At 52.4% G+C, this 24,766-nt stretch overlaps 9 protein-coding genes across 9 annotated transcripts; 6 read left to right on the plus strand and 3 right to left on the minus strand.

Moving 5' to 3' along the window:
- Positions 1-659: 659 nt before the first annotated feature.
- On the plus strand, positions 660-2,541 carry ACET3X_007496 (uncharacterized protein; the record flags this gene model as incomplete). The annotated part of the gene is made up of 6 exons (XM_069453648.1): positions 660-704; positions 861-889; positions 944-968; positions 1,114-1,440; positions 1,488-1,622; positions 1,672-2,541. The coding sequence occupies 6 exons, from the start codon at positions 660-662 to the stop codon at positions 2,539-2,541; spliced, it is 1,431 nt and encodes a 476-aa protein (XP_069304659.1).
- A 704-nt stretch (positions 2,542-3,245) lies between these two features.
- Positions 3,246-4,095, plus strand: ACET3X_007497 (uncharacterized protein; the record flags this gene model as incomplete). Its single annotated transcript, XM_069453649.1, has 3 exons — positions 3,246-3,370; positions 3,431-3,808; positions 3,870-4,095. The coding sequence occupies 3 exons, from the start codon at positions 3,246-3,248 to the stop codon at positions 4,093-4,095; spliced, it is 729 nt and encodes a 242-aa protein (XP_069304660.1).
- Positions 4,096-4,715: 620 nt separating this feature from the next.
- ACET3X_007498 (uncharacterized protein) lies at positions 4,716-5,944 on the plus strand (the record flags this gene model as incomplete). Its single annotated transcript, XM_069453650.1, has 4 exons — positions 4,716-4,745; positions 4,808-5,211; positions 5,273-5,661; positions 5,934-5,944. The coding sequence occupies 4 exons, from the start codon at positions 4,716-4,718 to the stop codon at positions 5,942-5,944; spliced, it is 834 nt and encodes a 277-aa protein (XP_069304661.1).
- An 816-nt stretch (positions 5,945-6,760) lies between these two features.
- Positions 6,761-7,744, minus strand: ACET3X_007499 (uncharacterized protein; the record flags this gene model as incomplete). Its single annotated transcript, XM_069453651.1, has 1 exon — positions 6,761-7,744. The coding sequence occupies one exon, from the start codon at positions 7,742-7,744 to the stop codon at positions 6,761-6,763; it is 984 nt and encodes a 327-aa protein (XP_069304662.1).
- Positions 7,745-11,282: 3,538 nt separating this feature from the next.
- Positions 11,283-11,576, minus strand: ACET3X_007500 (uncharacterized protein; the record flags this gene model as incomplete). Its single annotated transcript, XM_069453653.1, has 2 exons — positions 11,283-11,377; positions 11,444-11,576. The coding sequence occupies 2 exons, from the start codon at positions 11,574-11,576 to the stop codon at positions 11,283-11,285; spliced, it is 228 nt and encodes a 75-aa protein (XP_069304663.1).
- A 653-nt stretch (positions 11,577-12,229) lies between these two features.
- ACET3X_007501 (uncharacterized protein) lies at positions 12,230-16,934 on the minus strand (the record flags this gene model as incomplete). The annotated part of the gene is made up of 5 exons (XM_069453654.1): positions 12,230-15,145; positions 15,200-15,460; positions 15,509-16,340; positions 16,389-16,742; positions 16,792-16,934. The coding sequence occupies 5 exons, from the start codon at positions 16,932-16,934 to the stop codon at positions 12,230-12,232; spliced, it is 4,506 nt and encodes a 1,501-aa protein (XP_069304664.1).
- A 685-nt stretch (positions 16,935-17,619) lies between these two features.
- ACET3X_007502 (uncharacterized protein) lies at positions 17,620-19,376 on the plus strand (the record flags this gene model as incomplete). The annotated part of the gene is made up of 3 exons (XM_069453655.1): positions 17,620-17,965; positions 18,015-18,539; positions 18,593-19,376. Exons 1-3 carry the CDS (start codon positions 17,652-17,654, stop codon positions 19,374-19,376), a joined length of 1,623 nt encoding a protein of 540 aa, XP_069304665.1. The 5' UTR covers positions 17,620-17,651.
- Positions 19,377-19,592: 216 nt separating this feature from the next.
- Positions 19,593-20,999, plus strand: ACET3X_007503 (uncharacterized protein; the record flags this gene model as incomplete). Its single annotated transcript, XM_069453656.1, has 2 exons — positions 19,593-20,092; positions 20,151-20,999. The coding sequence occupies exons 1-2, from the start codon at positions 19,715-19,717 to the stop codon at positions 20,997-20,999; spliced, it is 1,227 nt and encodes a 408-aa protein (XP_069304666.1). The 5' UTR covers positions 19,593-19,714.
- A 951-nt stretch (positions 21,000-21,950) lies between these two features.
- Positions 21,951-24,188, plus strand: ACET3X_007504 (uncharacterized protein; the record flags this gene model as incomplete). The annotated part of the gene is made up of 1 exon (XM_069453657.1): positions 21,951-24,188. One exon carries the CDS (start codon positions 21,951-21,953, stop codon positions 24,186-24,188), a length of 2,238 nt encoding a protein of 745 aa, XP_069304667.1.
- Between the last annotated feature and the right edge of the window lie 578 nt (positions 24,189-24,766).

The following is a 24,766-nucleotide window of genomic DNA, read 5'->3' on the forward strand; positions in this document are numbered from 1 at the left end:
GTCACCACATGCCGGCCCTAGTCCGAAGATCCCTGCACGCTGCCCCTCCATCGTCCGTAATGCTGCTGTGTTAAGGCTGAGATGGAGGGGCTGGCGCACTCGAGAATTCGAGAGCTGGGAGCGTCACAAGCAGCCGCATTTGACCGCGACGCCGTTGGACGTGTTGCGTGCATCCCTAGTCTGCCAGCCGCGAGCCACGTTTCTCGGACTATGTGGTAGGTAGCTGTATAGCCGTCCGATATGCGCAAACCCACCCGTGGCCAGGCCGCGCCTAACAAGGCCGCTTTCTAATCATGCAACGTTCAGCAATCGTGTCCGGAGAACTGCAAACGTTTACAAGACGGAATTGGCAACAGTGGCTTGTGTCACAATAGCCTTACCGCCGCGGCCGAAGCTATTCTCCGTCAACTGAGTGATGCTGGGATGTGTGGGACGTGCAGCCAACTGATGCAATAGTAGTGTGCCCCGCTTGTTTCCAAAGTCTGCCGACGACTACATTATCTCGACAAGACCCCCACCAATCTTCTTCTCTCTTCTCTTGACCATCACCAGCTCTATAAGCCTCAATTGCCCTCTCGTGTTGCACGCCCGGCCGCTGCAACTCTACCCCGCCACACCTTTCTCATCCACACACCTATACCCGCACGAGAATAGTAATCATGTCTGCTGAGCCCGTTGGAGATTTCGGCCTCATCGGCCTGGCTGTAAGTAATCGCCAGTCCGGTCGCATTCACAGAGGCTGCGGTACCAAGTGCATGTCTTCATGTATTCTGGTCGGCCATTGAGTGCATGGGACAAATTATCCGGACACATTCGCGTCCAACTCATCGAGAGAGAAGCCATGCTGACCATGCACGCAGGTCATGGGCCAGAACTTGATCCTCAACGCGTAAGTCACGACCCACATTGCACTCACATCAAACAAAGTACTAACAAAAGGCAGTGCTGATCACGGCTTCACTGTCGTCGCCTTCAACCGAACGTAAGCGCTTCGATACACTGCGCCCGGAATACACACTGACACGCAGACAGCGTTGCCAAGGTCGACCGATTCTTGAACGATGGTAAGGCTCATCCACGAACCGCTACTATCATTTCTAACAAGCAACAGAGGCCAAGGGCAAGTCCATTGTCGGCGCCCACTCCATCAAGGAGTTCGTCTCCAAGCTCAAGAAGCCCCGCCGCATGATGATGCTCGTCATGGCTGGTAAGCCCGTTGACGACTTCATCGAGCTCCTCCTCGAGGGAGGCGCCGAGGAGGGTGACATCATCATCGACGGTGGTAACTCCCACTACCCCGACACCAACCGCCGCACAAACTACCTTAAGGCAAAGGGTATCCGATTCGTCGGAACCGGTGTCTCTGGAGGAGAGGAGGGTGCCCGTTACGGTCCCTCCATCATGCCCGGTGGTAACGAGGAGGCCTGGCCATACATCAAGGTACGAGTCTACGAAATGCGTATAGGGCGCATCTAACAATGCTCCAGGACGTCCTCCAGTCCATCTCCGCAAAGTCCGACGGCGAGGCCTGCTGCCAATGGGTCGGTGACGAGGGTGCCGGTCACTACGTCAAGATGGTTCACAACGGTATTGAGTACGGTGACATGCAGTTGATCTGCGAGGTAAGACGAGCTGGTCGTACCGAAACAAGAAAAAGACTGACAAAACCAGGCCTACGACATCATGAAGCGCGGTCTTGGCATGAGCAACAAGGAGATTGGCGATGTTTTCACAGAATGGAACAAGGGCGTTCTCGACTCCTTCCTGATTGAGATTACCCGCGACATCATGTACAAGAATGACGACGACGGTGTTGCCATTGTTGAGAAGATCATGGACTCTGCTGGCCAGAAGGGTACCGGCAAGTGGACCGCCATCAACGCGCTCGACCTCGGTATGCCCGTTACCCTGATTGGAGAGGCCGTCTTCGCCCGTTGCCTGAGTTCGCTCAAGCAGGAGCGTGGCCGTGCTTCCGGTCTTTTGGACGGCCCTACTCCCAGCTTCTCTGGTGACCGCAAGGCCTTCATCGACAACCTCGAGCAGGCTCTCTACGCATCCAAGATCATCTCCTACGCTCAGGGTTTCATGCTGATCCAGAACGCCGCCAAGGAGTACAAGTGGAAGCTGAACAAGCCAGAGATCGCCCTCATGTGGCGCGGTGGCTGCATCATTCGCTCCGTTTTCTTGAAGGAGATCACCAAGGCGTACCGCCAGAACCCCGACCTCGAGAACTTGCTGTTCGACGAATTCTTCAGCAAGGCTATTCACAAGGCTCAATCCGGCTGGAGAGACGTCGTCTCCAAGGGTGCTCTCTGGGGTATCCCCACCCCTGCTTTCAGCACCGCCCTCAGCTTCTACGACGGATACCGCGCCAAGGACCTCCCCGCCAACCTGTTGCAGGCGCAGCGTGACTACTTCGGTGCCCACACCTTCAGGATCAAGCCCGAGTTTGCCAACGAGACCTACAAGGAGGGCCAGGACATCCACGTCAACTGGACCGGAAGGGGCGGAAACATCTCTGCTTCCACCTACAACGCTTAAAAAGGGATATTCATTGCTTGCCAGACGGGGCCAGAAAGTCGCCCCGTGTTCACGTTTGATAGTGAGCATGAGGAGTGTGATACCTCAAATCTAGAATGAATATAATGATTCGCATGTCCAATGTTTGCAGACGGCTGGTGAATGTTTGACGCTCAGCTTGACCGCTGTGTTGTTGCTCGACAGGGCTAGGCTGCTTCGAGTATGTGATCATCGGGTAACTCTGGGTAGACCCTTGTGTATCCACCCCACTATGAAAGTGAACATTGTTACGAGGTCGCACGCGCATCGGCTTCGCAGCGATTAGAAACATTCGGGACGGAAAGCGTGTCCAAAGGGCAAACACAGGATAATTGGTCCCACAGCAAGCGCCCTGCGTCCAGGCTTGGCATCGCGACCACGGAAAGTCGCAGCGCATCAATCACGACAACATCATCTCCTACGCTCCGAGCTACGATAGCTCCACCACACCCGCGCTGCCCTGCCACCCGGTTGCGCGTGTGTTGTCGCGTTTTCATTTCTTTCATTCCTTTGGATTGTATATTCACTGCTTGTATGAGTCTCTGGCGTTAGGTCCTTGAGAGCACATCTGGCCAATATTTGGGTGCTGACGAAACATATCTGTAGCGGAGCAACGAGCCAGCCTCGGCCGCCCGTAATATACAACCGTCTAGACGAGAGACGCAAGAGACAGGAGCAGGACTACTATGGCGGACAACAAGCGCAACAGCGTTGCGGGTAAGGTCGCGACGCCGAACCTCAAAGCCGGCACGAGCTCGGGCAAAGATGTCATCGGCGCAGACTCGGACCTGTACAAGGCCGTCGGGTCACGGTACGTTGTGATTGCTTTGGAAGAAATCCCGGAATTGGGACATTAGCTAACGTGACCCAGCATCAAAGTAACATGTGCCCCTGGCAAGAACGTCCTCGAAGGCACCCTCTTCACGGCCTGCAACCTCACCCACGCCATAGCCATCAACACTGCCCCCGCCCCGCCGAACCCCTCCGCCTCCATCTTCAGCCAGCCTGGCGACTACCACATCATCCCATTCGCGCACATTGAATCTTTCGAGATCATCGGCACAGGAGAGCGAGCAGCTGAGTCTGCACCGGGTTTCGATGGCGCGCTCCCCAGCATTTCCAAGGTGGATCTAGCCGCACTTCAAGCCCGCGAAGACCAGACAATCCGTGAGATGAAGAAGAAGGACATGCAAAAGGGCAAGGGCGTTAGTCCCGAGGCACAGGAGCTGTTCGATGCTATATCGAGAACGTGAGTCACAGCAAGAACGTGCAGGTACAGGGGTATCTCAACTGACATGTTGCAAATACAGTCTACCGACCCGTTGGGTAGACACACAGATCGTCGTTAGCGACTCCGTTCTGATTCAAGCCCCGTACACGCTCGATAGTATCAGGGCGCCCACCGACAAGCAGCAGGCTGAAAACCACGTCCGCAAGGTTGTCGAACGCTTCTACCAGCGCAAGAAGGGTGCGGCTTCGGGAGGAGCTGCGCGCGCACCGGTTGCTGTGCCGAACGCCCCTAGAAAGGGAGGTTAGAGCCTAGTCAGCCCAGATCTTGCATGCATGCAGAGACCATGTCGTTGGATGGAAGGTTAGTCTCGTTGGGCGTAGACGCGTCGCCTACGAGGGGCGTACGTAATGATGGTAGCAGTCATGCACTCTGTGGGACGCGCCGAACAACGGGTATACTATAAATCATTGCATTCTATGCAGGAAGCCCAGCAGCGTAACTAGGTCGTAGGCATATCAGAAATTCACGAAATGTCCAAAAGCCATGGCTTGTGTCGTGCTGTGTGACGTAAGCTGGGAGGAGCTATGGAAGGGGCACTCCATGTGCACTAGCATCCCTACTCTTCGAGTACCTGTTCATCTCTGAGTTCTGTCGATCTGGCCGCTACATCTCGTCATTTATTGCAAAATACGTACTGTGAGCCTTCAAGACGAGGCTGTGTATGCAACGAGGCTTACCCCGCGCGTCACGTTCGAGCTTTGAGCAGTGCACGAATAGGGGGCTGCATTTAAACGCCTCTTTATCAGCCTGGAAGGCCGCGTCCTGATGGCGCCTGGGATGGTTTTCCTTACACCTTCTTCCCGCACTACATCGTCATTCTGATCTATATATCACATATGAAAACATCTACCTCACGGATCTTCAGATGGATCCGTTAAGCATTACGGTGGCTGTGGTAGGTTTCCAGGACCCTACGGCTCTTGTGTGACAGTACCGCTTAGCTAACTCGACTTCTAGCTTCGCATTACAACGACCTGTGTTGCAGCGGCGAAGGAGCTCAACCAGATACATGTCGCATGGAAGCGCGCGCCCACTACCGTATCTTCTCTCTGTTCGCAACTCAAGCTTACCGGCGCCTCACTTTCTCAGATTCAATCTTTGCTCCTGCACAACACAGATATCTTGCAGGCCAAGCCAGCCTTAGTCGAGACGTTTGACACGACCTTGACAAGTTGCCTAGTGTTATCAGCATGTCTGGAGAAGTACATGCTGAAGATCACAAAGGGCGTCCTTGATGACTCGAAGCTGAGCTGGAAGGCGAAATTCAAGACTCTTTGGAATGAGGATGAGGTCAAAGAGCTGTTGGAGCAGCTGCATCAACAGCATGCTGCCATTGGCACACTGGTCGGGCTGCTACAAATGTGAGCAAGAAATCATTTCCAGTACAGCGTAAGATCACGAATGTGTGGCTGACCGTCACAGGGATTCCTTGGCCGAAATCAAGGATCTTATCCGAAAGCATGGCAGAATGCTGCAAAGAATCGTGAACGGCACCCAACGTATGCGAGAAGCTCATTCCATTGAAGTCGCGGAGTCCATACTAGGTACCGATGACTCGAGCAGCATTTTCAGCAAGCCCTCCATCAATACGGACGTTAGCGGCCATCCTTCCGGAAGCCCTTTCGAATCCGAAATTCTGAGATCGAATGTATATTCCAAGGCATTCAACAACACTATGAAACAGAGAGCGGATACCAAACCTGACGATACAAAGACTGTCATTAGCGATGGCATGACCATGCATGACGATGATGCAGATCGTATGATTGACTCATCAGTTGCCAAGCAAGATACGATTCCCGCTCCAGAACGTACAATAATTGAGTTTCTTCCCTCGAGTGATCTCGTCAAAAGCGCGTGGGGTAACCTCAGCATCCAAACAATGATCACATATTGTTTACGAAGTTACTCTGCTGAACACCACGAAGAGCTAAGATATAAGAAAGCTGACAAGATAGATAACCTGAGAAAAGTGAATGAGTGGGAATATTTCGGTAACATATCTGGAACTGACGTCCAGAGAAGCGACATGGTCGACCGTAGAAGTCTCGTTGTAGGGTATCGCTTAAACATACCTCTACAGGTGAGAGCTAGGAGTGGTTCCGGCAGGGATTCTAATTATGAAAACTACTGTCACTTCCTCGAGGGAGATGTACTTGAAATTAGGGTAGGCACTAGGAATCCACATAATTGCAACGATCTGACGATATCAGCATATATCTCATAATACTACTTGGTGGGCATCTTCACGCTCGTTACCAACGCGGACAACCAGACCAATTTCGCGTCCGGGAGACCACATGGGGTCAAAAGACGGATTGGTGGTTATTGGAGCCATCGAATTAGACAGCGACACCAGCAAGCATATGAACACTATCCTAGGCTTTTCGGCTTGTTCTGATTCCCGTCTTGTGGGTTTGTCTGCGACACAACGTGAACAACGCATAGAAGAGATCATGCGGGAAGATTATCCGGAACCTTCCTGGAGCGTTCTAGCAGATTGCAGGACCTTTAAGGAACTGCAAGTACGCGCACAGATAACGAGAAAGATTCGAGAGGCCATGTTGGAGACACATGTTAAGTAAGGAAATGCTTAGATAACCATGGAGAGGGGGAATAGTTTGAATGGACGGATGATTGAATCAGTCGGATGTGGTACTCAGGCTATTTACTCGAGGTCCAAGGAATTATGTGATGCTTCACTCTAACAGTGGGTTTTGGTCGACACTCTTTGGGGTTATGGGGTATTTCCAGGACCTACAGGTAAACTCAGGCATATGCATGTATGTCAAGCGAAAAACGGAAATACCTGCATACTTGGATTTGATTAACTTTGACTGAGTCATAACCGCTTGAGGTATGCCAGGCTACCTCATCAACTTCATCACAGACCATGACCACCACCGAGTATCAGCCCTCACTCGCCCCCCAAAGCAATGCCGACAACCGCATTCGTCCCAGATCAACCCGGCTCTGGATTGTCAGGCTCCCGCTTTTCTCAAACCTAGAGTTGTAGCTGATCTTGTGGCTATCCAGCATATCAACAAAAGCGCCCACGGCAGGATCATAACCCGTCCGCGCAACCACCAAGTTCTGGCACCGAGGACTCATCGCCCATCCGAACGGCGGATCGTCGAATCCTTTGAAGCTGGATCCAGTAACGTAGCAGCTTCGCTGGCGTACGGAGGCATCCTTGTACTTGAGACCTTGGCCTCCGGCAGTCGAGATGACAATGCCGAGCATACAGTCGTCGAGCTTCTTGACGATGATGAACGGGTAGACCTTGATGCTAACATTGCCGTACTCGGATGGTATGGTCTTGTTGATTGAACTGCTCAGGGCCATACGTGGTAGCGGAGCCCAGCCGATATCGCCGACGCTGATGGTCTTGGGGTCTATGTTGCGGACAGTTTTATATCGGTTTTGTACGATAGGCCGTGGGATGGTGAGAGACTGTTCTTCGAATGGAGGCGGATCGAAAGCGGGATCCATTTCGGAGATTCTCGTCCTGGTGGCGGGCGGCGGTGATCTCTCATCATTTGCTCCTTCCCAGGTATCTCTCTTCCTCTTTTCTTTGTTCTCCTCCGTACTCGTGAACGTTTTGTTCCACACTTCCACATGAGCTTTAAAGTCTTGAACGCACCTTTTGAGCTTCGCCGAAGTTCTCTCCAACTCGGCCTCTTTGTCTGATAGCTCCTCAGTTGTCGCTCCATCCCATTTCATCTTGCTGTACTGTGGGAACAGTGATCTCATCCGTTCTTGCTCGACCTCGATTGCAAGAGCTTCGTTCGTGATCATATTCTTGAGATGCGTCATATCTTCGGGGACCACAGCTGGCCATACCGGCGACGTGGGCTTGTAGTCATGGTGTGATGTGTCGCCGAGGAAGTCCATGTTGACTACGTGTGTTGGAGTAGTCGCGGAGGTCTACCGAAAAAGGTGATGTACAAGGAAGAGGTAGTTGTCAGGGAGAATAGAGTGTATGAATGTACTGTTATAGTTTTCGTGGAAGAAATTGAAAAAGGGTCTATACAGAATTTCTAGTCGCGTAGGGTGCAAACGCAGCGTTGCCTTGGCAATGAGTGGCGAGCCGTGAGAGCCGCCCGAAAATGAAAGCACATTGTACGTAGAGATAATGTGCTGAAATTACATGATTGATGAACTCTTACAATAGTAGTTCGTCCATGTTAAGTATTCCTTGTGTGTTTGCTCCGACGGTCTCACGTGGATCTAGAGTGAACGTGACGGCAATGGAATGACCGACTGGTATCTGAACACGAGTAACAGTAGCGGAGAAACTACAGGAACAAATTGAAATAAGGAAACAGTCACAAGAACATTAACGTTAATGTACAGCGCATGTTGATATTCGAGTGCCGCACCTTAAGAGCCAACCAAACAGCCTCAACGCTAAGTGTATATGTTGAAGATGTCTACCCTGGTTGATTCAGATCTCTCGTTGAGCAGAAGACGTGTTGGGCATCTCCTTGACAAAGTAATCCGAGAAGATGCGAAGTCAGAGAGTCCTGTACTCCGCCGCCTGGTCTATTCCTGTGCGCCTTCTAGACCACAATCTTCAGGTGCAGCTTCTTCTACCAGTCCTATGCGCGCAAGAGCCTTTCTCTTTCAGGGTTAATAGCTTGCTGTAGTTGCATTATGGAGACGACTATAGTGCTAGAGATTGCACGAATAGTTTTACCATATAGGGTGTCTCTTGTCTTCTGCTTGCGCCGCTATCTACGCTGCCTTGCACCATCTTGCAAACCATGCCCCGAACCAATTCCAAAAGTTAGGTAAATTTCCCAATTTTCCTGCTTCGGATTGTGCGAGCACTGCTGAAAGCCTCATTCTCTGGAGAATATCAGCGTGTTCCTTTACCAAGCTCCCCTTCTTCTGAAACCTCGTGTCATATGGTATCATGACCACATTCAGCATATCGACGTAAGCGCCTGCCGGCGGGCTATATTCGCTGGAACCCTCGACCCGGAGCATTCTCCTAAAAAACAATTCCTGGCCCCAATCCAAAGAGGTAGGATTGCGCGATGATTCGGTACCGACAAGAGCGCTTCGGCTTTTGACAGAAGTACTTTTCCGGAGTAGGCCATTTCCATTGGACGTAGAAATGATGAGGCCCAGCATGCAGTCTTCCAGCCTTTCCACAACGAGGAGCGGATATGATTTAGCGCAGATGTAGCCAAACTCGGTGTGAATGTCGGACGAAGACTCGCTTAGAGATGGGCGTAGAACGGGGAACCAGCCGATGTCGCCAACAACAAATTCCTTTTGCTCCACGCTCTTAACGTTGGCGTATTGCTTTTGTGGTGCGCATAGTGCAATGGTAGAGAGCGTACTGTCCACTTTGACGATCGCAGTCGTGCTTCTGGGCACAGTCGCTACCACATTTGAATCCACACTGGCCTGGGGATCTTTCGCGGCGGCCTTAACGGCAGAAGGTATATCTGCGACTTTGACCTGAGCAGTGTTGACTATAATGGGTGCGGAGGTAGGTGTAGTAGGTGCAGTGGTGACTGTGGCCGGGGTGGATATGAGAGGAGTCGTAACAGTCGTGGGTGCAGATATAAGAGCAGCAGTAATGGTTGTGAGTGCAGACGAAGAAGACCATCTACCAATCCCAGGTACCTCGATGTCACTCTTCGCGGCAAGATTTGCCGCTTCCATCGCTGCCCATACTTTCCGATTCTGTTGGATCATCCATGAATCATGCTCTCGGATCTTGTCTTCATGCTCTTCGATAATCTTCTCCAAGTCCTGTATCTCGCTCTCATCCCCCATTGTATCCGTTGTGTCGTTAGGTCCGTTGTGCGCTTGTCCCCTTGCGTTTCTGATGTTCTGGAGCTTTTGTTTAAAGCCAGCGCGATTGGTCTTGAGTTGGACGAGTGAGAGGTGGAGAGTCGTAACCTCCTTCAAAGCCTTCGCTTCGGCAGATGCGACTTGTAGTAATTCCGCAACCGAGATTATCGGAGCACGAGACTCTGTAGCCAGACGTTCGGCGTGAACCATTCTCACGATTTTCTCATTCCGTTTTTCATGGAATTTGAGCTTCGTCTGCCAATACTGATATATGGACTTAAGGATTGACATACACTCGTCGTCGATCGTGTCGCCTAGTCGCGCGATCGCCTGTCCGTATCCTGTGACTTTGCTGATCCGCGTATTGATCGTGGACTCCAGCTCCGGGTTCCTCGGCTCCGACGGCATCGCGTTCGTTGAAGGTCCTGACATACTGCTGTGGAAGTCAGGGATACTTTGTGTAGTGATGTTGTTGCAAGAGCTTCTGCTCTCAGGTAATTTCGACGCTTTGTTGGTGGATGTGAAGAGGATATAATGCGACTGTAAGCCCGTAGGACTCTATGAGGATGTTGGCGCTATAACCCGAAGTAAGAAATTAGAAAATCGCTACTCAGTGTGCGTGAATATATACATGCAAACGCTCTCTTCGCTTCTTTAAGCCGCCTTCACCTCCGCGATAGGTCGCCGCAACTCCACCGCTTTGTGACGCGCACATATCGAAAGTAGGATGACAAGATATCTGTAAATGAAAGAAGTCCGGGCCTCGACAGCTCCGCCATACTGTCCATGGCAGTATGACTAGGTATGTTAGCCCCTCCCAAATAATCGCTAGTCTCACTCTCACCCAGCTTCCCTCTTCCCCCAATCCTTCTCCACACCCACACCCACACCTACAAACACCCCTCAATCGCCTTCCTAATCTCCTTCGGCCTCGCCCCTGTGACCCCCTCCATAATATCCCCATCCTTAAACACACTAAACGTCGGCATAGACCTGACCCCCAACTCCTGCGCAATATCCTCACATTCCTCAACATCATACGTGTAAAACTTGACATTGGGGTACTCAGCCACCATTTTGGCGACTTCAGGCGCGATGATGTGGCAGTTTTTGCACCATGTTGCTGTGCCTTCGAGGATGGTGACGCCTTCGTACATTACGGCGCGGAGATAGTCGGCTTTGGAGTGGAGGGTGGGTATTTCTGGGTGGTCTGAGGGCATGGTGGTAGATATGTGGCTGTGCAAGGTATTAATGAGTGATTCTGTGATGGTTGCCTTTCTTTGTGAAGTTACTTTGAGGTTGGGGAGGTTAGATGACTGGGGTCGGGATGGAGAGGAGACAAGAGAGTTGATGACGTCATCGCTTGGAGCTACTAGACCAACACGATGGATGTATTATTAACACGGCCTCTGCTTAAGACTTTTCTTAATTCCTACAAAGTCGCAGTGGAAATCGTGTCCGAAATCACATACGAATAGAATGACTTGGCTACACAAACTTTCATTGACACGTCGCGTGTCAAGCATTTGCTCAAAGGAAGTCAAAAAGTGTTAAACGACATTACATTCATCTCACATGGTATCATAATCTCACTATCCTCTTCCTTCCATTCCAACAGCCCTTACTCGCCCTTGCCCTGCTTTCCGTAAAAAGCATCCTCACCACCGAGCGCCTTGAGCGCCTCAGCAGACTTCTTTTTAGACTCTTCACTGGTGTCTAGTCACGCGTTAGTCTTCCTTTTCTATAGTAAAACCACCAGATATTAATAAAGCAGGAACATACTGGGGTTGCTCAAGTTGGCCTTGTGTCCCGAAGCCTTATTGCTAATGTCCTCGGTGGTGTTATTGATATTCTGGTCTGCCTCGCTGAGACCGGGAGCGGTGATGCCCTGGTGTGAGATCCCTTGTGCAGACATGTCGATTCGAAAGAGATATGCAGTTTAATTTTACAGACGGCGAAGAGGCGGAGAAGATTTGTATAGCTTCGTTCGATGAGTATATGATGTTATACAATCCCAACTCAAGACCAGCTTTATATACCCTCGTCCTACAAATCCGGCCCCATGCACCTCCACATTACGTCGTTTGCGACGATGACACTTGAACAACGATGTCATACTTGTCTTGGCACGAATATACCTGCTCCACCCAGTCCAGGTACAGTCGGCACCTACACAGGAACCAGTATGCGCTAAAGGAGCCGAGACCCGAACACGTGTAGTTTGTTGTCTCATCGCATCAAGGCACGCGTAGTTTCAGGAATCTGCGGAAACTGGTTGTTGAGTGTTTGTGTTCCGCGCTCAAGCCTCTCGTAACGTTGTGACCGCATGTGGTGTGGTCGATCATCGTAGTGGTGGTCGGGAAACTCGGCTCCATCGGCCCTTTTGATATCGAGGCCTGGCGAATGACAACTAGGCTGGCCAACCAAACACACAAACATGAAAACGATTTGGGAAAAGAGTTTTCTTCCGCTGTCAAGACAAACCGAGAGGAAGAGATGTGTGTTACACCATCGCTCTATCAACTTCAAGTTACGCTTCCCCGCACTACGCGTATGCTCTATCTTACCCTACAACTCACTATGCTCAATCTCAGCATCCTTCTCCTTCTTTTCCCTCTTTTGCTCCTCCTCCTGCACATCAACCACCTTCTTCATCTCCTCCCCCTTGACCCTCCTCGCCAACGCCGCAATCTCCTCATCATACACATTCCACTCCGGAACCTGCCGTCTCGCCCGATCCAACTTGGGCTCTTTGGTCTGCGGGTTATTGCACAGATCAATAGTCTTTGCCTTGGCCAGATCCTCGTCGCTGCACCACGTCTCGCACCACAGCCATTCTTGAGGTAAGCTGTGGATGGGCAGATTGAACTGCATGTTATTTGGTAAATCCTGGTCCAGGTTGGAGAGCGAGTTGGGGTCGGCGGAGAGGGAGTGGTATTGCTGACGCAGTCTGTCACCGGCGGCTAGCTGGCGGAAGCGGTTGAGATCTACAACGTAAAGCGCGGAGATGTGGTAAGGTCGGCCGCGCAAGAAGTTCGCCCAGTAGCCTGTCTTCCAGAAGCGGAAGCCCTCCATCTCTGTGCGTGAGTCGCCCATGGGTGTAAAGCCGTAGGGTGCGCCTTCGAGATCGTGCTGCACTAGTTCATACATGTCGGTCCGGACGATCTGGTCTGCATCGACGAAAATGACCTTTTCGAGATCCAAGGGAAATAAGACATCCAGGAAGAGGATCTTGTAGCCCCAGATCTCGCGTTGCTTCTCGGTTTGTCCGCGGAGCCAATGGGGCCACTTGTATGTGACCATCTCGTATTCGAATCCGTACTCAGCAGCCATGTGCGGGAGGAAGGACTTGAAGCTCGGCGATAGGAACTGCTCGATGAACCAAAACTTGACAGTGTGGTTCGTGTGCTTCATAACAGACACCATCATAATGTTGAGCATGCGCTCATACAGGTGGCCTGACGCGACCGAGAAAATGTTGATGTCTGCCTGAGTGCCCTTCTTTGTTGCCTTGCCTCCAGAGAACAACTCGGCGCCCTTTTGCAGGACCTTCTCAGAGTCGAAGTTGAGGCCCATCTTGCCAAGGAACTTGTTGACCTTCTGCGCGCTCTTTCCGACCAGCTCAGAAGCTAGGGATTCCTCGGGAGCCAGTACATCGGTGTCTTCCTGGCCTGGCTTGCGTGAGAGTCGAGGAAAGATTGTTGCTCCCTGGAAGCTCATAAGCGCAATCTCAGTGGTTTCATCACCAGGCTGAGGAGCCCAGCTGATGGGACCTGCACTATCAAGGTTGAAAACTTCTTGAGAGCGACCACTCTTGAGCTTAATGTTATAGAATCCAGGGCTGGCCTTGAACTGAAAGTAGCCAAGGTTGGCCATGATGATGGTATCGGCGAAGTGGGGGTCTCGCTCAGTGGCAAGGACAACCTCAGCACCACGCGGCGGCTGTCCGCCATTCGTGGTGTCGCGGGAATGGCCCTCGATGAGAATGCTCTCCAATCCGTAGATGGCGTCAATGTTGGTACCAGCAGGGATCGTGCTAAGCTTTATGTTGTCGAGGTCATGTATAGACTCTTCAGGAGCGACTAGCCATGATGGTGGCACATCCATACCGAGGTTCAGCAAGGCTTCCTTTGGGATACCGCTAAAGTGAGCTCCTAGTTGGACGACGGATCCACCACGAGTGAATTGTGGACGGGCTTCGAGAACGTATCTGTAGAAACGCTTGACAGGAAGTTCCTGCAGCATCGGCTTGGGGTTCAAGAAAAGCTTAAGGTGTACGCCGTTCATGTCGCTGAGTACCTTGAGAATGGGTACCCACTTTTGTGCTTGTTCAGTGGCTGGATCTATGGAAGCCACAATCTGGAAAACAGCTTTGTCTTCGTCACCCCTGACGATAGCGGTGTGCTTGGCAGTCCAATTATTGTATGTGGTCATCCTCAAAGTGGACGCAGTCTCGAATATGCCCTCTGGAACGTCTGATACGGTGGAGAGGGCAACAAGCGATTGTATCTTTGCAACATCTAGAGGAGATCCAATCTTGTCCATGAGTTGAAGATCGGTAAGCGCTTTGTTCAATGGCTCAATGCGCTTAGTCGTCTCATAAGTGACAAAAGTCTCCATGTCATCCTGTGTGAATGTGTAGTCTTCTGGGATAGGTCCAACATAACGGCCATTGAGAAGTAAGCCGTTCTGTCCTGGCTTCAGACCGAGAGCGTCGTAGATTGGCTCAGCAACCTTCCAGAATGAGGTTGACTTGGCTGGAGTTGGTCCATAGTTGGCGTCTTTGCCCAAAAGTTCAGACAAGGCTTCGCTGGTGAGCTTGCGGCCGGATTTGATGTATGCTTCCAACAGATCTTCTGAGGCATTTGACTGCTCCGCACCAGCTTTCGGGTTGTGTATGAGGACGGCCTCGACGTTCGGATTGGCCTCACGGAAATCTGCCAGAACTTTAAGAAGCGTAAACCCAACCTCCGAGTCGAAGTCCGCTACTAGCGTGATATGAATCCAGTCACTCTTGCTAGTAGACTCTGATGCATGGATTCGCGGCATCTTGCTGTAAGCCCCGCCATGGAGCTCCTCAAACTCCGCCATGTTTATAAGCGTGATGTTCTTCTCATTCTCCGGGATGACCAGAGGGTTTCGCTTAGCAGCGGCCTGGAACAAGAAGTGTTGCGGAACCCAACTGTCGTCATTAAAGACGCCGTTGAAGACGGCCTGTTGAATCTGACGCAGATCCATACCGATTCTCTGGCTGAGTGCTTGGAGCCATCCATCGGTCGCTGGAATGGGAACACCGTTGACAAAGATGGGAGCTTTCGGGCCATCTGCTGCTAGACGCTTCAGGTACTGTTTGGCGCCTGTGATACGTTGCTCCAAAGCTTCAGATTTCAAGACATCGTCGAATGTTAGCGCTTCTTTCCCTTCAAGGAGGGTGGTTCTCTTGACTGTCGTGTCAAAGACAGCTTTGTCGGGTTTCGCCGCTGACTGCTCTTGAGGTCAGTATGAACTACGTGTATACTCATACAGACCAGAACTCACCACTTGTAGGTATTCAATCACAGCAGGCAGTCCGTATGCGTCCTGCAAATGATAGACTAGCTTAGCCTGCTCTAGAGCCCCCGATGTGGCGGTCTGAGGAACGAGACCCCAGCGTAGGGGAATGCCACGCCTGATCAGACTCATGATGGTTTCTAGAATAGTCGACACATCTTCGGTAGAGGTAAGGTCAACAGAGACGATGGCGTTGTGAATGTCTCTCCGGCAAGATGGAAGCTGACCAGGGTAGGTTCTTTGAAGTAGCTGCAATCACAATTAGCCCAGAACAATCGAGTTAATAATTGCACTGACAGCTCTGAGTTCACTTGGCCATCCCTCGTACATAGGGTCGTTTTCGATGTCGTTCAGCCATAATATGACGTTGCCTCCTTCAGTAGTATCTCTGAAGTCATAACGTTGAGGCTCGTCTTCCGTCTGGCTCTCGGCGATAGAAGTATGCGATAGCAGAGATACGACCTCAGAACCGCTTAGGCCCTGACTGCGTATCCCGTTGATCAACTTTCGCTCGCGTCGCAAATGTGCCAACAGCGAATACGGGTTCACGTCGCGAGCGGGGATCTGTACGCCGTTGATCCATATGACGTTGTACCCAGCAGGAAGTAGTTGGTTGCGATTCGCCAAGTGTTCCTCGACAAACTCATCCGACGCGTTGTGAGCTGCGATGATGGATGAGTACTTTGGAAAGTCCTGCACAAGCTTCATGAGGGTGTCCATTGGCTGTTCGCTTTGGGTCACAAAGTCGGCAGCTTTCAAGGCGAGTTCGGATACCTCGTCCTTGGACAAGGGCTTAAGGTCCGCGACATCTTCGTCGTCGTCCAAGCCAGTGCCTATCGGCTTCTGAGTATCGCTCTTCTGTCCCTGCTCAGCCTGCCTGTCGTCTATGACGATGTAGTCTGTCCGCTTGAGCTGCAGCTCGACACCGTATCCGTTGACTATCAGCGGTGTTGTTGGCGCGCCGGACGAAGGCTTATGCCGGACACGGTACGAGGTCTTTCCTTCCTTGGCCGTTCTGCTCAGTGTCTTGTGCCACTTTTTAAATCGCGGCGCAGTTATGTCGGCGTATAGGATGGCAGGCAGAGCGGAGCTGTTGCCAAGTATGCGATCGAAGGGTAGTTGGTATGTCCTGTCCAGTACTCAGCACCTGTTGATCGAGTAGATCTTCCGTACGTACCGTTCGCTCTCAATTCCCCCGAAAGACTCCTCTAGATGCACATCGCAATACTGCTTTCCGTGGAACGATGTCCAGATGTCGCATGCCTTTGTCTGTGTTGCCTGTAACGACGGCTCCACCGAGGTCTTGTAGAATTGGTAGTGTGCTTCTATCCGTGGCGCAGCCGACTGGACTGACAGGGCGAGTTCGAAAGAGGCAAGAGCCGCGGGGTCGGTAATGTGTCCGTCGCTCTGAAGGAGGTCTCGGAAGGCTGTATACAGCTCCTGCTGTGTGTTCTTCTCGTCGAAGTAGCCCTCGGATATGCGGTCGAGGATGGGAAAGTATGCTGTCGCGTTTTCTTCTGCAGCCGTCTCACTGGCAAGTGTTAGATGGAGCTCTGCATCTGCACATACTTGAGGCTTACAGTAACTCTACTAGATATGGCGCAGGGTTGAAGGAAGCCCGAAGAGCGACATTGACACTTGGGCCCGCATGTGCGCCAATGTGACGGAAGGTGCTGAGCACGAGGAGAGCTTTCGCACTCAGCATAGAGGCCGGAGCTCGCATCTTGCCGGGTATGCTCCAAGCTGTGGAGACTTGGTGGTTACGCGTAGCTAGAACGAAAGACAATGGTGTTTCGAAAGTTTAACTTCCGATCTCAAGAAGTTGCAACGTGTAGCATAACGCTCAGACAGTGTTGATGGGGTAACAAGGCCTGCGGTCGCCCGTGAAATATTATCAGCTCAGCACATCAAGTGCTCACAGTGAATATACAAGGGAATGTCCCGCACAAGCGCCAGAACTGCTGCTCCTCTACTTGGTGCTCATCGACATCTCCAAGTGTCAGGTACCAGATCCCTGCAGCGGTGGTTGACGCTTACCCGATAAGGAGCGGCTATCTTATCTGTTGGCGGAACCTCTTCGCGACGGAAAGCTTCCGCGTCTAGACGCAATACGACCTAGCTACGCTGACGGGGGAACAGTCATCACACTGCTTTACAAGCCAAGGGCCATCCTGCAGCATGAATCCCTCTATGTATATACCGTCTTCCACAAATGCTAGTGAGCCAAGTGGAACTAGTCATTTATGGAACCAATCAGCGACCTCACGCCTTGCAAACTGTACCATGTAGGGCGTAGGCCATGTCCACAGTGTCATGCTCCATGTCAACCAGTATTTCTCACTAGTAGCGGACTTACCACCTGGGCAGTAAGATAAATAGTATACATCTTGACGACGCTCTCAATGTCTGTTTCCGAGTATCCGCCTCTGCCCTTTCCAACATGTCGCGAACAGCAACGTCAATCGAACTGGTGGGCTACCATGAGACAACAACCCCAGCCCTCACAGCCAAACCAATTGGCGCAGCCAGGACCAAAAACACGCCGTCTATAGCTGAAGATCTGCGACCCATCAACGAGTCTTCTGACACCTTTGCTGCCGAACAGCGGAATGGCCCAGGCAAAGGAACCACGGCCATCGTCTTGGTGACGGTCGTGTGTGTCACACTGGTCAGCTCCATGCTGTCGGGCGTCATGACCGTCACTCTACCCACAGTTGCACGCGAATTGGAGCTGGCACCTAGCGTGCTCTTATGGTACCTATGACGAAGTGATGTCCAATACGCAAATGCTGACGCGCACCAGGCCCATCTCTATCTACGCACTGACATGTGGCTGCACCCTTCTCCTTCTCGGGTCAGTCGCTGATGTCGTCGGCTCACGACCCATGTATCTGACAGGTTGTCTCCTACAGTCGGCATTCACACTAGCATGTGGATTGGCGCAGACAGGAACACAGCTCATTGTCTTTCGCGCCTTTGCAGGGGTTGCAATTTCCTTTTGCCTCCCCTCAGCTGTGAGTATCATCACTAGTACGTTTCCCGAGGGCAAGAGCAGAAACATTGCATTTGCGTCCATGGGTGGTGGCCAGCCCATAGGCTTCTCGTTTGGACTCGTACTTGGGGGTATCTTCGCTGATACCATCGGATGGCGCTGGGCGTTTCATGTCAGTGCCATGGCCAATACCATCGTCTTTGTCCTTGGTTTGTTTGGACTGCCAAAAGTCGACAACAAGCTGCCGCAGGTCTGGTCCCGCCTGAAGAGCGACATAGACTGGGTGGGCATACTCTTCGGCAGCGCGTCATTGGCACTGCTCTCATACTGCTTTGCGTGAGTGGTGCTGTCTTGTCTCTGAAAACAGAGCCAGAAGCTGACATGTCCAGTCTGATCTCCGAAGAGACTGCAAAGATTCGGGAGCCTACGACCCTGGGTCTGCTGATCACTGCAGTCGCGCTCATTCCTGCTTTCATCGTCTGGGTTGGCCGCCAGGAGCGACTGGGCCGGCCCGCCATCATCCCCAATTCGCTGTGGCGCAATCGCATCTTTAGCATCATCTGCATCGGAGTCTTCATTACCTGGGGGACTTTTAATGCCGTGGAATCATACCACACTCTCTTCTTCCAGAACGTCCAAAAGCTGTCGGCGATCCAAACATCGATCCGATTCCTGCCCGGACCTGTAGCTGGGGCCCTCGCGAACGTGGTAATGGGCCTCATCGCCCACAGGGTGCGCGCTGACTGGGCGGTGACGGTCGGGGTGTTCTGCACCACTCTTGGCGGACTGCTCATGTGCGTCATACAGCCGGAGTGGTCCTACTGGAGCTGTGCCTTTCTTTCCATCTTTTTCAACCCCATTGGCGCGGACACGCTGTTCACGGTGTCCAACCTCGTGATTACATCAGTGTTTCCGGCTCGGACGCAGGGACTTGCGGGCGGAGTATTTAACACGGTAGCGCAGATTGGAAAAAGCGTGGGGCTCGCGACCAGCGCAGTCATTGCATCCAGTGTCACGGAGCACTCGGTCTACGTGGAGAAGGAGAGCCCTGCAGCGCTCATGGAGGGGTTCCGGGCGGCCTTCTGGTATCTGTTTGCGCTGAGCTGTGCCACGGGGCTGCTGTTGGGATGGGGGCTGAGGGGGATCGGGCGGGTGGGAATGAAGCGGGAGTAGACATGACGTGGTGGGAAAAAGAAAACATGCAGATAGCAAGTGAATTGTGTGCAGTTCCCCTGCCAAGTGTTGCACTGCACGAGAGTGTGGTGGTGTTTCCAGGATGGTGGTGCAGGGCTAGTGAGACTATGATTGCAAGGATGCGGGTCTCGAGCTCGCCAGTGACGCGCGACTTTGTACGGGCTGCTCCACCGTAAATCGAGGCAGAGCTGACGACGTTGACGACCCCCCGGGCGCCGCTTGCCTGGCGCGCAATGATCCTCCTCACCACGGCCTCGACCACCTGTCCACAACCATCGATGCGGTGAACGCACAGCCGTCTGCCCGCCCCCGTCACCATGCTCAGCGGACCGCCGAGGCTCATTCCGCTCCTCTCCCTCTTCGTCGTCCTCTGCCTCGTCTGGTGGTATCTCCACACGGCCCCCGGCGCAGCCACTGCGATTCCAACATGGAAATCTGGAGCCTCCTCCGCACACGGCCATCGCCCCTCGTTGCGCGGCGACCCACTCGACTTTGGCCTGCCGCTGCGCTTCAGCGACGGCCAGAAGAAGCCGCCCGGCAGCAACTACACCTTCAAGATTGTCGTGCCCAAGACGCAGAAGGAGGACATTAGCTGGATGGCCACTGAGATTCCCGATGCACCCCTCGTCGTCTACGAAGTCGACAACCCCAATGCCGAGCACAAGATCCCCAAGAACAAGGGCCGCGAGGCCATGGTGCGTTTAACATATTTGGTATATAAATCTGTCACACTCCAACTAACCATCCCCCCAGGTCTACCTCTCCTACATCATCGACCACTACGACGACCTCCCCGACACGTCCATCTTCATGCACGCCCACCGCCACGCCTGGCACAACAACATGCTCCTGGGCCTCGACGCCGGCCAGATGATCAAGCGCCTCAACCACGAGCGCGTCGCGCGCATGGGCTACATGAACGTCCGCTGCCACCACGACCCGGGTTGCCCGGACTGGATCCACATGGACCGTCCCGGCGGCGACTTTGACTTCTTCCGCAAGCCCGAGGAGATCTACTGGCGCCGCAACATCTGGGAGGAGATCCACCCAGGAGCCCCCATCCCGCCCTCCATCTCTGGCATCTGCTGCGCGCAATTCGCCGTGTCGCGCCAGCGCATACAGGAAGTGCCCATCGAGCGCTTCATCCACTACCGCAAGTGGCTCCTGACAACGGGCATGGACGACCAGTTCTCCGGTCGCATCTTCGAGTACATATGGCATTACATTTTCACTGGGCACGAAGTGCACTGTCCGGCTATGAACACGTGCTACTGCGACGGCTATGGCATCTGTTTTGGCGGCCTGGAGAAGTTCAACGACTACTTCAAGAAACAGGACGCGCGGAATGAAAAGTTCCAGGAACTAGACAAGTTCAACAAGAGAGAGGAAGAGGCCAAGAAGGATGGCAAGGATCCTGCGTTTACCGAGGAGGAGATTGCAAAGATCACTGCGCTTAGGACTGAAGTCTCGGCGCAGGATCGCGAGCTGGATACCCTGAGAGAGGAGGCGAAGAAGAGGGGCGAGGATCCAAAGGCGAGGCAAGAGGAGACGGAATCTTATGATTCGACTCATATTTGGGATTATGCTCCGAAACATGACTAGTCTGGTCATTGCTGGGGGGGGGGGATGTCTGATATCACAGTTTTACAATATATGGCGGTAAAGGCGTTTAGGGAGAGGCGTTCCGAATGGGTATATGTATGACCTGAGGAGCCTGCGCTGGGCATGAACTACTAGCATTAGATTCTCCACAATTTTTAGTATCGTGCTGTTCTCTTTCAATACATCAGACGTGCATCTTATGCGATAGTCTCTCATACATCCACCTGAAATAGCAGGTAAGAGCTAGTGCTGTGCTTGAGGTAAAGGTGGTACCCCACAGCTCCTCGCTGGACTGCAACCACCCGTGGCCGTGCACGTGCAAGGGTCACAATCACTCCGTCATGTCTCCGGCCCATCTGCCTCCATCGTTCCTCTCTTTCCATCGCAAGCAACGGTATATTCCGGACCGTCGATGCAAGGTACTCGGGAACCGCCGTAATTACTCATCGAACGAGAATCCCCCAATGTGATAGTCATGTCTATCCTGCCTCTTCGTAAGCTGGCGGCTGGTGCGCTTTCCTTGGTGAGGCATCGCTGCCTGCCACCTCCAAATGTCGCTACCGCATTCTGAGCTCGACACTCGCCACTTGTTCTGAATCAACGGACAAATGTTTGAACGCTGTCTTAGCGGGCAGGTTTGATCTTGTGCTATGTCGTCTTTGTTGTCTACAGTTTGACCACGACGCATCCTGGATCCTTTGTTGGCCGCACACACTCCCAGTCGTTGCAAGAGCTGGGTTTCACTATTCGACAGTTGCCGTCACCCGCGCATTCACTTTGGCTGAAACAGGATGACTGAAGCCTAGTTTGGTATTCAACACGGCTTTTAGAGCGGTTAGCCATCCTTCACCTCTGCATAGCGCGCCTGGATTTCCCACACCGCAGGACCTGGAAGGCGATTATATCTACAACAGCCGCGCAGCACCATCTACCCTTGCCAACGATAGCATCATGTTGTCGACGCCAAACTCCCCGACGCGACGGCAAAGCGAAAAGAGCGAACACACAAGAACGCGAAGCCAGCCCACCATCAGTCTGTCGGCGACTAGCGATTTCGCACGGTCGCATGTAGCCAACTGGTCGCCTCCAGTACCCGTAACGCCTGAGTCGGAAGCTCTACGCAATCTGAAGATTGAATGGAATCGGCAGTCCCACGAACAGCCTTTCTACGACGGGCGGAATTCTGAGAAGAAGCTTCTGATCGTGGATTTACAAGATTTCGAAATCTACCGAGCACCAGAGAGTGAAAAGAGGGCCTATGAGATGATCAGTCTCCACTATCTCGAAGTTCCCATTTCCAAGAAATTGTGTTTTGACGGTTTCTTCTGCCTGGGCGAGACCAAGCATTTTGTGCACGCTGTGCCAATTCAAGACAGCTCTGTCGAAGGCTACGGAGACCCGGAGATTCCCAGCGTTACCGCCTACATACAGTCGACGCTCGCGAGCAAGGACACCGTGTACGACATCTGGTACAGACTCAAGAATCCGGCACCAGGGTACAGAGAGTTCCAAGTGTCCTTCCTCTGGGTTGCGCAACTTGGAAAGCATGTCGTCGACTATCTCGAAAGCCATCCAGCAGGCAGTGTGGGACTCCATGCCTTTCGCGAGGACTTCTATGCTTGGACTGCGCAACGATTTGCTCAAAGCGCAGACTTTGAACGATGGCACAGTGCGTTTAGACACCAAACTGATTTTCGCGTTGCCGTCCACGCCTATGTTGAGTATATCTACAATCAGGCCTTTAACCTCCCAAACGCGAAACTGCTACTAGCACACCCATTGTGGAGTGAGTTAATGGCTAAGGGTCTGACGGCTCTTGAGGCTGAAGAGGAGGTTAATAAGCACACGGTCGCGACGCCTGAGGTTTTTTATTGTTTTAAGGACATGTATTTCGGTGAACAATTACGGAAGCGACGACCGGTAGACTCGATTGCCATTGAACAGGAACACAGGAAGCGCAAACTCGGTTTTGCCAAACGAGCACCAACGCGACAGACAACCACAACGCGACCAAACGTCTGTCAACCATACGGCAGCTCATTAGTAAGAGTGGGCGATGTTGTTGCATTGACTCCGGACGAGACAGACTCCACAGTTTGGCGCAATACGGACTGGGACTGGCTTGCATACGTTCAGGCTACGGAGCTTCTGGAGAACGGAGCCCAGAAGCTATTCGTGCTATGGATCTACCGACATCACGAAACCAACATCTCCATAGCGAGATATCCCTATGAGAACGAGGTCTTCCTATCTGATAACTGCAACTGTACCGAAGGGGAGCTACTATCTTCCGACATCAAGGGGAGATACGACGTAGACTGGTCACCAAGTACGATCGATGCCAACCACTTCTTCATCCGTCAGACATATATTACTCAGGAGAGCGCTTTCGTGAGCTTCAAGTCTTCACACAAGACTTGCACGTGCCGAAAATCCAAGAGTGAGGAGACTCACAAGCGCGGCGACACAGTATACATGACGAGGGCATTGGACGGAAATCAAATCTTAGAGCCGGTCGTGATCAATCGCATCGACCAAGCTAATCAGACCGTCACGGTACGCAAACTGCTGAGACTCAAGCGTGACTGCAAGGAGCTGGCAATAAAGGCTGGGCGTGTTGACCTTGCGCCAAACGAGCTTGTACTTACCGATGAGTATGAGCAGGTGGTCACATCTCGTATTCGGAGGCGTTGCTACATCAAGTTCGTCTCCAAGTCCGATATCGTCAATGACCGCATACCCGCCGCATACAATCGTGGGGGTGCAGGTGATCTTTGGTTCCTAGCAATGGGAATAGCCACCAAGGGGCAAGAGAAGAGCCTGGTCTTCTTGCGAAGTCTGCCAACCAATTTCGACAAAGGCCCCGATATAGCTTTTCCACAACCCTTGCGAGGCATGAGTCTGTTCAGTGGCGGAGGCTCCCTCGATCGAGGTCTCGAAGAAGGCGGTGCAGTGGTTTTCAAAACTGCTGTTGATTTCAGCAAAGAGGCAATTCACACCCAACGAGCCAACTTGAAGAACCCAAAGGCAATGTGTCTGTTTTGTGGTTCTGTCGACGATCACTTCAGTGCAGCTCTAAAGGGTGATAAACCGAAGCTCGTCCCTCGAGTTGGAGAAGTTGATTTCATCGCTGCTGGCTGTCCATGTCCTGGGTTTTCAGCGCTTCAACGCAATTTTCTCAGTCAGTAGTCGCTCCGCAACTCATCACACATTACTACGTTTTGTTCGTACGTCGATTTGTATCGGCCGTCGTACGGTGTGCTCGAGAATGTGGTCAACATGGCTTCAACGCGTGTCGGATATGAAGATCAAAACGTCCTATCGCAGGTGGTTGCTTGCCTCATTTCAATGGGCTACCAGTGCAACCAGTACATTATGGATGCCTGGAGTTATGGTAGTGCGCAACAGCGCTCGCGCTTAATCATCGCTATAGCAGCTCCAGGCCTCGAACCAATAGCGCAGCCGTGGCATACACATGCAAGACCATATGAGGATACCTCTGGGAGAAGTCTTGGTCGCCTACCCAACGGAGAGCGATTTGGGGAACGAGAGTATTACCCCACGCCATTTGCCTACGTACCTGCAATGACTGTAGGCGACAGACTGCCGAACATTGGAACCGGCATAGTCCAGACTTGCATCCCGTTCCCAGATCACAGGGTGCCAGCACTACCCACACGCAAAACACGAGCACTTCTCAAGTGTATTCCGAGACAACCACCAGGTTGTGGGTACAAAGAGGCCGATCAACGCGGCCATATCCCAGC

Source organism: Alternaria dauci, chromosome 7 (assembly GCF_042100115.1).
Source record: "Alternaria dauci strain A2016 chromosome 7, whole genome shotgun sequence".
Taxonomy (NCBI): Eukaryota; Fungi; Ascomycota; class Dothideomycetes; order Pleosporales; family Pleosporaceae; genus Alternaria; species Alternaria dauci.